This window comes from Saccharomycopsis crataegensis (genome assembly GCF_037102585.1).
Source record: "Saccharomycopsis crataegensis DNA, jcf7180000000084, whole genome shotgun sequence".
Taxonomy (NCBI): domain Eukaryota; kingdom Fungi; phylum Ascomycota; class Saccharomycetes; order Ascoideales; family Saccharomycopsidaceae; genus Saccharomycopsis; species Saccharomycopsis crataegensis.
The window spans coordinates 1850619-1863672 of record NW_027043829.1 but is presented as its reverse complement, the minus strand read 5'-3'; the positions used below and the strand labels follow the sequence as shown (position 1 = coordinate 1863672).

Here is a 13054-nt window from a genome sequence, read left to right as displayed (position 1 = left end):
ACACGACCAGTCCACTTCTCCAAATACTGAAAAATAAAAAATTAAAATAGAAGGGTCAAAATTTTGGGATCCGCCCAATCACAATACAAATACATATTTCAATCAATCATCATTAATTGACAAATTATTGGTTAGCAACTCTAACTCTAGTTGTTCCATTCTTTCAAGTTCTTCAAGCTCTTGCTGGTACAATTCTGATTCTGATAGTTTATATCTATCTTCTTTACCGTCCAATTGGGCAATGATTTCCAGCTCGTCTTCCGTATCCCAATCATCACTGAACAGCCCATTATCCATATCACAGTCTTTCATGGTAGTGTCTGACTGATGTTCTGTGGATTTAGCCTTCAGATCATCTTTCACGTCAATTTTCCGTACCGGTATGCTCTTATCCTCATCAATCGCTTGTAATGCGTATGCATATTCCTCATTTGCCATCCTCAAACACTCTTTTAGTTCTTCTTTATGATCAATATCCGCCATATCTTTGTGCATTTTCTCCATTCCACCACGCTTCTGCACCGATTGTTCTTTTCGAGCACATCCTGAAACAAATTTCTGCCTAGCAAGTTTCTTTTGTCGTATTTCATCACGACCAAGCACTTTTTTGAAATTTGAAGTTCTTTGGAAATAGAGCAGATCAACAAATAATGATGATGTCCGCTGTTGAATAGTTGCCGAGGACATAGAAATTATATTATAATGTGATGTGTTTAGCAGCAAAAAAAGTTCTTGAATCCAATGGGATATTTACTATAAGTGAGATGAATGAATGAATGACAGGAAGATGGTAATGAGAGATGGCGATGTGATTTTTTTAGGAGGAAAAAATTACGCGTACGGATTACCCGACCCAAATACTCTATACAGTGTTTTCATTTTTTATTCGTACCAACCACCGGAAATGTTCATACCAGTGGCAAAAAATAATTCATACCGACCCCCGGTATTTTTCGTACCACCGCAGCGGGATTTATTCAGACCATCTAAGAAAAATAGTTCATACTATTGCACTTCAATTATTCATACCAACAGAATATAAAATTCATACCAACAGAATACAAAATTCATACTAAATGCATAAAATTCTTATGCTTTCATTAATATTTTATCTTTGATATTATTAAACATGTTATAGGGGACCCGCACACCCAATAAAGCCCCTTTGCAATACTCATTTACCATTTCACAGGCTCATAACCAAATTTTGAAGTGGTTTCGTCCTTCCTTAAAATTTTAAATTTTCATCAATTTGTTTTCAAAAGAGCTGCTGTTGTAAACAGAGATCAATATGTCTAGAAGCATGTCTGCAGAATCCCTTGTAACTATCAAGGGAAATATTTTCTGTGGCTTCTTTCACCCTTGGAGTTAATTGCTCCTTCTTGCTCAAGTTTGATCTTTTGACTTTACTCTTACATACTGACCAGAATTCTTCTATAGCATTCAACCCTGGAGAATAAGGAGGTAAAAACACAAGTTCCAAGCCACTCAGTGCCACTAGTAACTGAAGATCACGTCGTTTATGAATGGCAGCATTATCAAGGATCAAATATTTCATACCTTTGAGCTCCTCGTTATTTTCTATTTGCTGGATCACTGACTTTACAAAACTGTAGAAGTGATTAGCTGTAGTACCTTTACTCACTTTGTCAATGGTCGTTTCTGAATCAAGTTTTCTCTTCTTATTGGATGTAGCCACTGGAGTTCTGACCTTTAATTCAATACAACCTTTGACAGAAATTGCCCCAATGAACGAAATATTAAGCCCTCTGGTTACGGGAACAGTAAGAACTGCTTTTTCACCTACAGTAGACCATCCATACTCACGCCGCATACTGATATTGAAACCTGCTTCGTCGATGAAAATACAGTTTTGACTAAAGTCGAGCTTGTCTTTATACTTCTCTGCCCACTCGAGTCTCTGTTTCTTCAATTCCTCCAGACTTCTTCTCAAAGCCCATTTAGAAATACGTTTGAGACTTAGCTTATAGACCTTGGTTACAAAGTTATAGATTGTTGTAGCCTTGGCTCTTACATTGGTGAAGGCTTTCTTGAGTCTCTCCAACATAAAATCGAGAGTCACTGTAGCATCTTCCTTTATCAATTTTTGAAGGAATTCCTTATGCTCACCAGTAAGAAGGGGCCTACGACCTCTTTTCTTTGTTGGCTCCGAGATACCATTTAATTCATTAACAAGTATTTTGTCCCAATTTCTTTTCCATGTGTAAGCAGTGTGCAAAGGTATATCTTCTAATTTTGCAGCCTTGTAAGCTGACACGCCTTCTTCCATGACCAAGTGCCAAAATCTTTGTTTGACAGCTTGATTATAATACCGGTACGAACCTCTATATCTTCGTTCTTTCATTTCAATTTCCATCTCGGCATTTTCTTCTTCTTCGAAAATAGGATCAATTTCCATGATATCCATGATACCTGGTTTTTCAAAATGCTTATAGTCACTGTAACTAAAGCAAGCTTCAACTGGTGCTATTTCAGACTCTAAAGTCATTTCACTGGGTTCAGCATAGAATCTATTACCTAGGCCATCAACATACCCATCAGTTAGTAGCTTGGCTTTCAAGTCCATACTTAGTTTTGATGGTAAAATCTTATGCTTTTTTTTGTAAGTAATCTGGTGATCATATAAAGACCGAATTGAATGTCAAAAGTGGGAATTCATCATCTTAAATGGAGAACAGCTCCTACCATACATTCGTTCCCATTTCTTGAAAACCGTAATCACGTGATATTATTGATATTATTATAGATATCCGGTTTTATAGAAAGTAGCACAGAATTATGGAAAAAATGAGTATAATTTGTTTAAACTGAGTAGCTTAGAGGCTTATAGAGCCAGTCACATAAAAAAAAGAAAGGAATTAATATGAATTTTATATACTGTTGGTATGAATAATTGAAGTGCAATAGTATGAACTATTTTTCTTAGATGGTCTGAATAAATCCCGCTGCGGTGGTACGAAAAATACCGGGGGTCGGTATGAATTATTTTTTGCCACTGGTATGAACATTTCCGGTGGTTGGTACGAATAAAAAATGAAAACACTGTAATACAATTTAACTATTAAAAACTATGAATTTTCTATGATCATCCAAATCTATAAGTTTCCATGATGATACAAATCTGTAAGTTTTCAACGTGCCTTTCTCAAAAGGCTAATTCTAGAAATTCTCCCTCTTTAGCAAACAGGTTCTGACAACAACCCCACCCTCCAATTGTATGAACCAAGAATCAACACCATCAAACAGAAGGAACCTCCGATACTAACAAAAACATACCATGAGCTTTTGTCAAACTTTAAGGTATTGACTTCCACAATGAATGTTGACACTGTAGAAAGAACCCCGCAGAAGCCATTGGCAACTGCTGTCAAAACATGACAATCTAAAACATTGGTGATTAAATGATTTGATGTATGGATTGTTTTACCTCTCGACAAAAGGGTCACGATCGCCAACACCAAAGTAGCAATTATGTTAGCGGCAAATGTTCCCAAATAATCTAATTTGGTAAAAGTCATACCTGATTTGTCCCCCTGAGGATTATTGAGCACCTTGGAGAGATAATATCTCAAATAACATGCGAACGGGGAAAACAAAAACGCAAACGTCCATGATCTCCAAGTTTTTTCAACAATCGTCAATACTAATGAAACAACCATAAATGCAAACCCTAAACCTTCAATAACTATTTCCAAGATATGATAAATATTCACTGCTTTCTGGCTGAATGAGTACTCTGGTAACCAATATTCCTCAACATATAAAATCAATTGTTTTCCATACTTGAATCCCGCATATGACATGGTCAACTGGGTAATTAATATCGATAAAAATTGGAGTAACCCATAAGCAGGATTTCTAAACTTATAAACCGTGCTATCAACATTAGCAGTTAATAAAAACAATTCAAGAATGAGCGATGAGAACGATGAGAAGGACCCACAGTACCCCGTAGTTAACCCTGTAAATAAATAAATGTCTTTTTTAGTGTGGTATTTTTTGCGATTTATGCTTTTGCCCTTAATTTCTTCTAATAGAACCTCATCGGTTCCATTATCTTGATGTAAGAACAAATTCCAAATCTTTGCGGAATGAACAAACGTCCCCATAAGGAAGCATGCCGTGAAATTCGACCATACTATTCCCGCAAGATAAGTTCCTGGATATTGTGAAAGAAGGGTCACTCCCAAACGCGTTAGGGTCCCCAAGACACTGAAGAAGCAAAACACGAGGAATAGACGTGATTGGTTCATGGGAGTTATATATATTGAGCTGAGAAAGTGTGCCAAGATAATAGAGAAGGTATGTTGGAACTTAAATGAAATGGAACGAAAAAAAAAAAATAAAATCAAATCAATGAAAAACATTACCCGGCATCAAATACCGAATATGGGATTACTGTGTTTTTTCTGGGAAATTCGTTTTAGGTTGAGACACAAGTTTCCAATATAAATTCTCACAGTATACCCATATAGGTATATCTATATACGAATAAAAGTGATCAGTATCTTTGTCGATCTTATCAATAATACGCCCCCTCATATAATCTCCAATGGGAAAGACAGCGTCGAAATTATCAAAGGATGAAATATCATCGCTCAAAAAATCGACATATTTCGATAAACGAGAACTTCAACAATGGTACAAAGGGTTTCTTAGAGATTGCCCATCAGGCCAACTAACCAATGCGGAATTTCTTAAGATATACAAACAGTTTTTTCCCTTTGGAGACCCAACCGACTTTGCTAATTATATCTTCAATGTGTTTGATAAAGATAAAAATGGGTCGATCGATTTTAAAGAATTTATTATTGTGCTTTCCATCACCTCACGAGGCAGTAAAAATGAGAAACTCGAGTGGTCTTATAAACTATATGATCAGAATCGTGATGACAAAATTGACTACCAGGAAATGTTGAACGTATTGGTAGCAATCTATAAAATGGTGGGACCTATGGTGAGATTGAACAATGACGAGGCCACTCCGGAGTTGCGAGCAAAGAAAATATTTGGATTAGTTAATAAGGATGTGAATGATATGTTGGACATGGATGATTTCAAAGTGATTTGTGAGAAGGACAACCAAGTGCTACGAGGGTTAGATCTATATGGTGGGTTAGTATGAAGATTTTTCTCGATATTTTTACCATTCATTCAATTTACTTTTCAAGGTTTGTTGCAAAAGTATCTGGTTTCTGCTTTGATTTGATATGGCGAGGAATAAAATCTATATTTGGTTATGCTAATGTTTCTTTTTTGATGTTCTAGTTTATTATTATTATTATTATTATTATTATTTTATTTATTATTTCTTTTTTTTTTTTTTCCTCTCTCTCCCCCTCTCTCTTGCATTTTTTCTCTCTCTGGTTTTTTGATACAAATTTCATTTTAATACTTTATTATGACTCAAATTGATCATTTGGCATTTCAATAGAAATCTTTTCGTTGAAGATGTGTAGGCTTCTTGATGGAGGACCCACTGATTTGGTACTTGGCCCAAAAGATATTTTTTTTTATGTTTTCCATTTTTTTTTTTGTACTTCTTTTAGTTCTTTGATATTTGCAAACAATAATAAGTAATAATAATAATATCCCCCAAAGAAATAATAAGAATGGGTAAATATTGGTGCACAAAGTGCAGTATAGTGAGTCTTTATCTTTTATCGTTCTTTTTTTAAAAGACGTAACCAGTTCTCATATCACTAATGCATGATAGTTTGTTGATGATTCCACTCTTGGAAAGAAGACCCATGAAGCATCAAATAAGCATAAATCCAGTGTTGTTAGGGCAATAAATAGTCTTCATAAAATGCAAAGAGAAGAAGATAAGGAGAAATCACAAGCGGAAAGGGAAATTAACAGGATTAAAAATGAATTGGCATTTGAACAAGGCAGATCACTGAAAAAAAGAGAGCACGAAGACTCAAAATCAACAATAATTAGATCAAAAAAATTTGCCAAAGCCCAGCAGAAGCCCAATAATGATGAAAAAGACAATAAAGAAACCTCAGTGATCAGTGGATGGGTAGCAGTTAAAAATAAGACTACGACATTGGTAAAACTGGAAGAGAAATCAATAGAGGAAAATAAAACAACCAAGGGAGATAAATTTGAAATTAAAATCAAAGAGAGTTCATCTGTTGATCTAAACAAGATATTAGAGGAGGAGGAAACTGATAAAAAACCTTCATTATCGTTCAAAAAACGAGGGAAAAAGAAGAAAACTTGAAGCACCTACAAATAATTTTTCATATCTTTTTAGATCCACGAACAAAAAGTTAACAATTAGAAAGCATTATCCAACAAGAAATTTTCAACATAAATAATAATAATAAAAAAGATAAAAAAACGATAACAGATTGAATGAATAATGACGAATAAGTGCAAAATACAATATGCCGATACCATTAATGGAGAGCATGAAGCATGAATATAAAACGCAAACGAATAAACATTTTCTCCAACTAAAGCTTCATTTAGAAACTTTCATCATCACCAAGTGGTTCCTCTTCACCAAGGATATCATTTTCCTGCTCAATGAACTCTTCTCCTTCTTCATCAACTTGATCAGGCACCTGGAACCCTTCTTCTGTAGAATATAAAATGTCTTGCACTTTTTCCACGAATTCAATTAAGCTTTGATTGTTTTTGAGAACGTCGTTAGTCAAATCTCCATTCAACTGCTGTTGATGCTGTTGTTCTGCTTGCTCTGACAAATCGTCGGTGGTGGCCTGGCTTAAAATCTCAATATCTCTCAACTTGTTGAAATAAAAATTACGTTCTGTTTCCAATCCTTCCGCAGCAACCTTGTACTCATCAAGTTCCTCAGTTACTCCTGCCAATTCCTGACGCAATTCCTCAATTTCTTTCTCCAATTCTTTCTGTAACTTCATTTGTTGTGCCGATACGCCAGCCTTTGGTCTTATTGGGCCACCATTTGTAGCTGTTGTACTATGTTTAGAAGTGGCTGGTGCGCCAAACATACGGGTTCTGGTTGTTGATGAAGGCTTTACTGGACTAGCGTTTGTAGTGGTAGCAGAAGCAGAAGCAGCATGGTTAGCGTTGGTATTCCTTATACCCAGGAGGTTTCTTTTAGCCATCGTTGGTTTGTTATTAGTTACCAGACTGGTGGTTCTTGTTGCTGGTCGGGATTGTTTCAAAGAGCTTCCAGTTCTGGAGTTGCTTGTGCTCTTTGGTAGAGCTTTTCTTCTAGAGTTTGGATCATAATGTGTTTCGTCTTTATTTTCTGCCCAGAACCTCTTCAACCATTGCAAGAATTCCAAATTATCCTGAAGTTTGCACTTGCTAAGCTTCTCCACCAAAACAACTTTGGCTATTCCATGCTTGGCGAAGGCTGATTGAAGAACTTTATAGTTTTGAAGATACTCGTATTCGAACTGCACTGTGAATTTAACCTTGTTCATTGGAACGTCACCGTATATCGAATCAAGGATTTGACAATACGCAGCACCGGTCCCACATTGTTCGACTTTGGTGTAGTTAAGATCTAAAAAATTGTTAAGCCAGTGAAGAAGTTCTGACCGGGACTCCCCAAGATTAATCGACATTTGGTATTGTAATAGTATTTTTTTGTTGTTGTGGTTTTGACTTGTAATATGCTCTTAAGGATTTGATACTGCCAAAAGAATGTATGAAGTATCAATTCTTATTTGTGTCTTATGGTTCCAATTCAGAGCTATTGTGGTATATTTACAAATATACAATGCAGCTTGATTTTGAGCAATTGGTAGGGTCTTAACGTCAAACGAGATTGGATCTCAACCGTTTTGTTTTTAATTTTCATATATTGACTTTTTTTTTTTCCCTGCTTTTTTGGCTTATGCGCTCGTGATATGCAAATGTTTCAACATCACAGACAGACCGTTGGGACTATTTCTCCGTTTACGATTGTTATACTGCCACATTATTTTTGCTATGTGGTACCAGATCCTGTAAACTGAAAATAATCCTATATTTATAAGAGTCCAGAAACCCAGAGCCTCGTTCTCTCAGAAATGTATTTTAAAGTGAAAAAAGTTCCTCAAAAATTTCTTCTTGCACCGTGCGTTTAGGAAACGAAGAATGCATAATAGAGATGAACATGCGATGAAACAGTCATCAAGTTTAAGGGTATCAGCGCTGCCCTTCAGCACTGAACCTGGTATTTCCTAGGAGACACAGATATAAAATCCGCAAAACTTTTGAAAATTTTTTTTTTTTGTTTCATTATCAAAACATTCCGTGAATCTTTAACACATTAAAATGTACCACTCATCAAAAACCACCAATGAAAATCATATTTCGTATCCAACTCCATACCTTTGCTTGAGGGCAAGACTTTTGCACACTTTGATAAGCAGCAAAGCATTTTTTCTAATCATTCCGTTCTTATTTGCTAACGCAGTATCATTATTCTTGAAACTGATTATTCCGTTAACAACTAGTGTCAACTATAACAACCAAAATCGGCCAAATGAATTCCAGCAAGTGATATTGGATGTCATGAACAGTAATGATGTGGCATTTCATAAGGATATAATTCAGAATTCCCAATCTTTCCAAAATCATATTTTATATACGACAAATGGAATCACAACAAACCAAATAGTTCTTATAAACTCATCCATACAGTCGGCAATGATGAATGTTAATCCTAATGATTATTCCAAACATTTCAGCAGCTTGAGCAGCAATATACTGTATTTGATTGAAGACACTAATAATTCAATATCAGATAATTTGAGCTCCCAGAATGAGTCAATAGTATCATTAGCAAACTCTTTGAAGCAAAATGTCTTGTCGGTGAATTCAAATTTAGATTTCTCAGGTCTTGAGATAAATTATTCTTGGGTTGGAGAAGTTTTCAATAAGATAACTAAATCTAGCAATGAAAATATCACGTCATTAGAATCCTTCATTGAAAATGATACCAATATTACCAAACTCGAATCTATAAATAATCAAAGCATGGAAGTATATGCCAATATCTCGGCAGTATGTGACGATCATATCAAGGCACTAAATCAATCATTCCAACTTCTATATTCTACTTTCCAAGGAATAAGAAACTTTCTGTTCGAAGGGAAAAATTACACGAATTCCAGCCAATACAAAAGCTCTGCTGACAGTATGGAATCAAATATACATTCGATATCATTAAGACGCTCCATAGTATTTGCCATTCTAATGGGCTCCATGGTGGTTCTTGATATCATTTTTTCATTTTTTCAATTCCAGTTTGAACAATATTTTGCCAAATCGGTTAAAAAAGATGTCTCCTTCACCAGTAATCATCTTGCAATCGTTCACCATACCATTAATCCATTGCTGAATTTCGTTGCTGAAAAACTAATTTTAATTTTCCAGAAGTGGCAATATCATAAAAAGAGATATTTCGACATTGAGAACGAAGTGTATGTTTACTGGCTTGTAAATTGGATCTTTGGTGCAGAATCACAACTTTGCGATTTATTAATGTGCGGTGCTTCAATTTGGCTTTGCGATTGGTGGGTACAAGAACTCTTTCCGAGGAAGTCTATGGGATTTAATAAAACATTTGAGACTAACCAAAATTCTTTGAATTCAGCGTTTATAAGCTACCAAAACCAAACTACCCAATTACTAGCAAACAATTTCGAAGTGTATTTTGATAGTATGTTGGGATCGATGAGCTCGCTTCTGGAGAAATTTGACGCAATCGTCACTAAGTACTACAATGGGTCAAATTTCGTATCGATTAATGCTAGTATTAGCAGCTCGAGCATTGAAGAATTGGTTCTATACGTTAAGAATCAAAAGGGGTTAGTATCTAATAGGTTGAAATACCATCAACAGTGGTCAATGTCCCTTCTTCTGTCTATTGACTCTATGGAGCCCCTACAACTGAATGACCTAAACTTTCAACTGCTAGATAATTGCTTTGATTCTATAGAAAAGATGTTACAATACGGTGTTATAGTGATATTTGGGTTATCGGTAGTATACTTGGCCATGGGGATGGTATACATGGTGTATTGTATATGTCTGGATCACCATCATCTGCTTACCCATAGAGCTCATAAGCCGGAAGTCGACGATATATAATATAATAATAATGAGACTAATATAATAATATAATATAATATAAAATAATATAATATAGGATAAACTGGTGTCCGGATGCATGTTCCTCGGCCAGTCAATTTCTCTCACTCCAAAAAGTGAAAATTGATTTTTTGGTGAACGATTTTCTTAAGAGGGAAAAAAAAAACCTTCATAACCAAACGCTAACAAATGGAGAAAAAAAAAAAACAAAAACTAAAAAAAACTGAAAAACAGTACAGTATAATAAGGATCAAGCCACCCACTAACACCAAGCAATAACACCAAGGGAATTCAACGGTTAGAAAGTCTAGATACCATGGCCCACAGAAAGTTACAACAGTATGGATTTTTGAATTTTTCTTTCTCCGGATACCCCCAGGTTTTTTTTTTTTTTTTTTTTCGGGCATCTCGAGAATTGGCTCTTCAAGTTAGGAGACTCAGGAAAGAACTCAATGGTTTGGGAGTTCGGCTATACAAGAGAAAGAATTGTGACTAACAATATACTTATAGGGAGGTGGATCGTGTGTTCAAGAAGATCAGCGAAGGTATGGATTCCTTCAATGAATCTTACGACAGGCATGAAATGAGCACGAATCAAACGCAACGAGATAAGCTAGAGAGTGTAAGTTTAGACGATTTTTTGGTACAATCTCCTTCTTTTTTTTTTTTCTCTCTGTTTCTGAAAATAACAAGAAATGAGATACTCATAGTCATATTATTGGCAATTCTTGACGAATACTTACTAACGATGATTCCAGGATTTGAAAAAAGAAATCAAGAAACTTCAAAGGTTGAGAGAACAAATCAAAGTATGGCAAACGTCTAATGAAGTCAAGGATAAGGACACACTTTTGAAGTATCGTCATCTTGTGGAATCAGCAATGGAAAGGTACAAACAGGTAGAAAGAGATTCCAAGACAAAGGCTTATTCGAAAGAAGGGTTGTCACAGCCAGAGCAACTATCACCCGAGGAAAAAGCAAAACAGGATACGATAGAATATGTCAAGGATGTTTTAGATCAAATGCAGATACAGACGGAGGGTATTGAAGCTGAAATCGCAAAACTTTCGATAAGTGGTAGAAAGGCTAAGAAAGGGGGAATGGGGCCAAAGGACCAGGAAAGAAAGTCGGAATTAGATGATTCTATGGATATGTTCAAATTACATCAAGAAAACCTCGAGCTTGTATTGCGATTATTGCAAAACGGAAAATTGGAGCCCGACTCGCTTGGCGAATTGAAGGAAGATATCCAATATTTCCTTGAGAATAATCAAGATCCAGATTTCATGTTTGATGATTCGATATATGAGTCTCTAGGATTAGATGAAAGAGACCAAGTATTAGCCCATGATGTCAAGAGTGCCTTTGATATCATCAATGGCGACTCAAATAATAAAGAAGAAACTCAAACTGACCACAATTCTTCTTCTCTGATATCGCACTCCAATGGCAAAAATTCAATGGTAAAACGGAGCATAAGTCCCGCTTCTCCTCCTATCACGAAAAAAATACCAACTTCATCATCCTCGTCGTCATCATCAACAACAATAAAGACTACTGGAACACTTCATTCAAGTACGTTTTTAACAAGCCTACCGCCATCTGCTACGCTGTTGAAGCCTGCTCCACTCCCTAGCCGACCAGTCAATGAAAAGAAATGGGCTGATGCAGCAGCAACATCAGCACTGAAACTTGAGCAGAAGCAATCTCCAACTTCTATACCATCCAAAACAACGATTAGTTTATCTAAACCACCAATCATTGGTGAACTCAATATCATTCCTCAAAATGCGCCAACATCATCATCATCATCATCATCGTCATCTCCAAAGATCACTTCTCAAAATTCAAAACTTTTGTCTGACACTGCCACCAGTGATCCAAAGTCGACCGCCCCAGCAATGCTATCAACTGCAACAACTGACACCATAATTACTAGCCAACTAGATAAAATTGTGACGAAACAGGAGCAAGAGCCATTATCTCCAAATGAAATTAAGCTCACGAAAGATCCATTGGTAGCTTCTCTTACACCAGGTATGCAAAGTTTTGTCTATTCATTCATCCAAGTTAGAAATGATAATAAGAGGAAGAAACAATCAGAGACTCCATCAGCTGTGAATTATGGCACCATTTCCAGCTGTAAAGACTTGATGGTAAACCCAAGAAAGGATTTGGTACTTGGTCTTAATTTGACGCTCCATCCAAATGAAATATTAAAACTCAGCTCAGAATGGGACGCATTTAGATCAACTTTCAATTATGATTTCAGTAAAAATCCAATCAAAATCATCGACTTGGATTTGATTTTATCGAAAGCTGATCCTCTTATTCTATTCTTTGGTTTCTATTATGGGTTGTCAGAATCCGAAAGAAACATTGCCAAAAGGGGTTTATTTTTGAAAAACTGGAGACTATATAAAAACCAGGCTTTCTGGTTTTTGAAAGCAGCCCCATCCTCCTCCTCTGGTGAGAACTTTGAAGTCTCTAATTACGAGGTGTTTGATGCTGGAAACTGGAGTGTCAAAGTGTTGACCAATTATCAATTAGACTTGACGCAATTGACACCGGTTGATCTATGAATGTTTTTATAATTTTCATTAGTATCTTCCTCAACCCTTACTGGTTTTTCGTAATTTCCCTCTTTTTTTTTCATTATTATTACTATTTATTTATTTTTGGTTTCTTTTTACGCCTCTTTCCATTAGTGTGAAAGAAAGTGCGGCGGGGTAAATGGTTGTACTGTTGGGTTTGGCTGTCACTAACTCTACATCTAATACATACTCTCTTTTATGTTTTATAATAAAACAAGTCAAGTTTCTACTAATTTCCTACCCATTTTATTTTTATCCGTAGTGTGCATTCCACAAATTCTTTCCGGAAAAGGTATATTCTATACTAAAGAAAACCTAATCAGGCGTGCTCATTATTTTGTTTAAAATGAATATTA

At 35.8% G+C, this 13054-nt stretch overlaps 7 protein-coding genes across 7 annotated transcripts; 4 read left to right on the top strand and 3 right to left on the bottom strand. All coding sequences in view use genetic code 12, as the record gives it.

Moving 5' to 3' along the window:
• Window positions 1–102: 102 nt before the first annotated feature.
• Window positions 103–687, bottom strand: DASC09_038180 (uncharacterized protein; the record flags this gene model as incomplete). The annotated part of the gene is made up of 1 exon (XM_064997417.1): window positions 103–687. One exon carries the CDS (start codon window positions 685–687, stop codon window positions 103–105), a length of 585 nt encoding a protein of 194 aa, XP_064853489.1.
• A 2510-nt stretch (window positions 688–3197) lies between these two features.
• Window positions 3198–4274, bottom strand: DASC09_038170 (FluC/FEX family fluoride channel; the record flags this gene model as incomplete). The annotated part of the gene is made up of 1 exon (XM_064997416.1): window positions 3198–4274. The coding sequence occupies one exon, from the start codon at window positions 4272–4274 to the stop codon at window positions 3198–3200; it is 1077 nt and encodes a 358-aa protein (XP_064853488.1).
• A 299-nt stretch (window positions 4275–4573) lies between these two features.
• On the top strand, window positions 4574–5146 carry FRQ1 (frequenin; the record flags this gene model as incomplete). Its single annotated transcript, XM_064997415.1, has 1 exon — window positions 4574–5146. The coding sequence occupies one exon, from the start codon at window positions 4574–4576 to the stop codon at window positions 5144–5146; it is 573 nt and encodes a 190-aa protein (XP_064853487.1).
• A 487-nt stretch (window positions 5147–5633) lies between these two features.
• Window positions 5634–6250, top strand: DASC09_038150 (uncharacterized protein; the record flags this gene model as incomplete). The annotated part of the gene is made up of 2 exons (XM_064997414.1): window positions 5634–5666; window positions 5738–6250. 2 exons carry the CDS (start codon window positions 5634–5636, stop codon window positions 6248–6250), a joined length of 546 nt encoding a protein of 181 aa, XP_064853486.1.
• Window positions 6251–6497: 247 nt separating this feature from the next.
• Window positions 6498–7589, bottom strand: BIM1 (microtubule-binding protein BIM1; the record flags this gene model as incomplete). The annotated part of the gene is made up of 1 exon (XM_064997413.1): window positions 6498–7589. The coding sequence occupies one exon, from the start codon at window positions 7587–7589 to the stop codon at window positions 6498–6500; it is 1092 nt and encodes a 363-aa protein (XP_064853485.1).
• A 694-nt stretch (window positions 7590–8283) lies between these two features.
• On the top strand, window positions 8284–10104 carry DASC09_038130 (uncharacterized protein; the record flags this gene model as incomplete). Its single annotated transcript, XM_064997412.1, has 1 exon — window positions 8284–10104. One exon carries the CDS (start codon window positions 8284–8286, stop codon window positions 10102–10104), a length of 1821 nt encoding a protein of 606 aa, XP_064853484.1.
• A 316-nt stretch (window positions 10105–10420) lies between these two features.
• NOT3 (CCR4-NOT core subunit NOT3) lies at window positions 10421–12686 on the top strand (the record flags this gene model as incomplete). The annotated part of the gene is made up of 3 exons (XM_064997411.1): window positions 10421–10443; window positions 10615–10726; window positions 10863–12686. The coding sequence occupies 3 exons, from the start codon at window positions 10421–10423 to the stop codon at window positions 12684–12686; spliced, it is 1959 nt and encodes a 652-aa protein (XP_064853483.1).
• Between the last annotated feature and the right edge of the window lie 368 nt (window positions 12687–13054).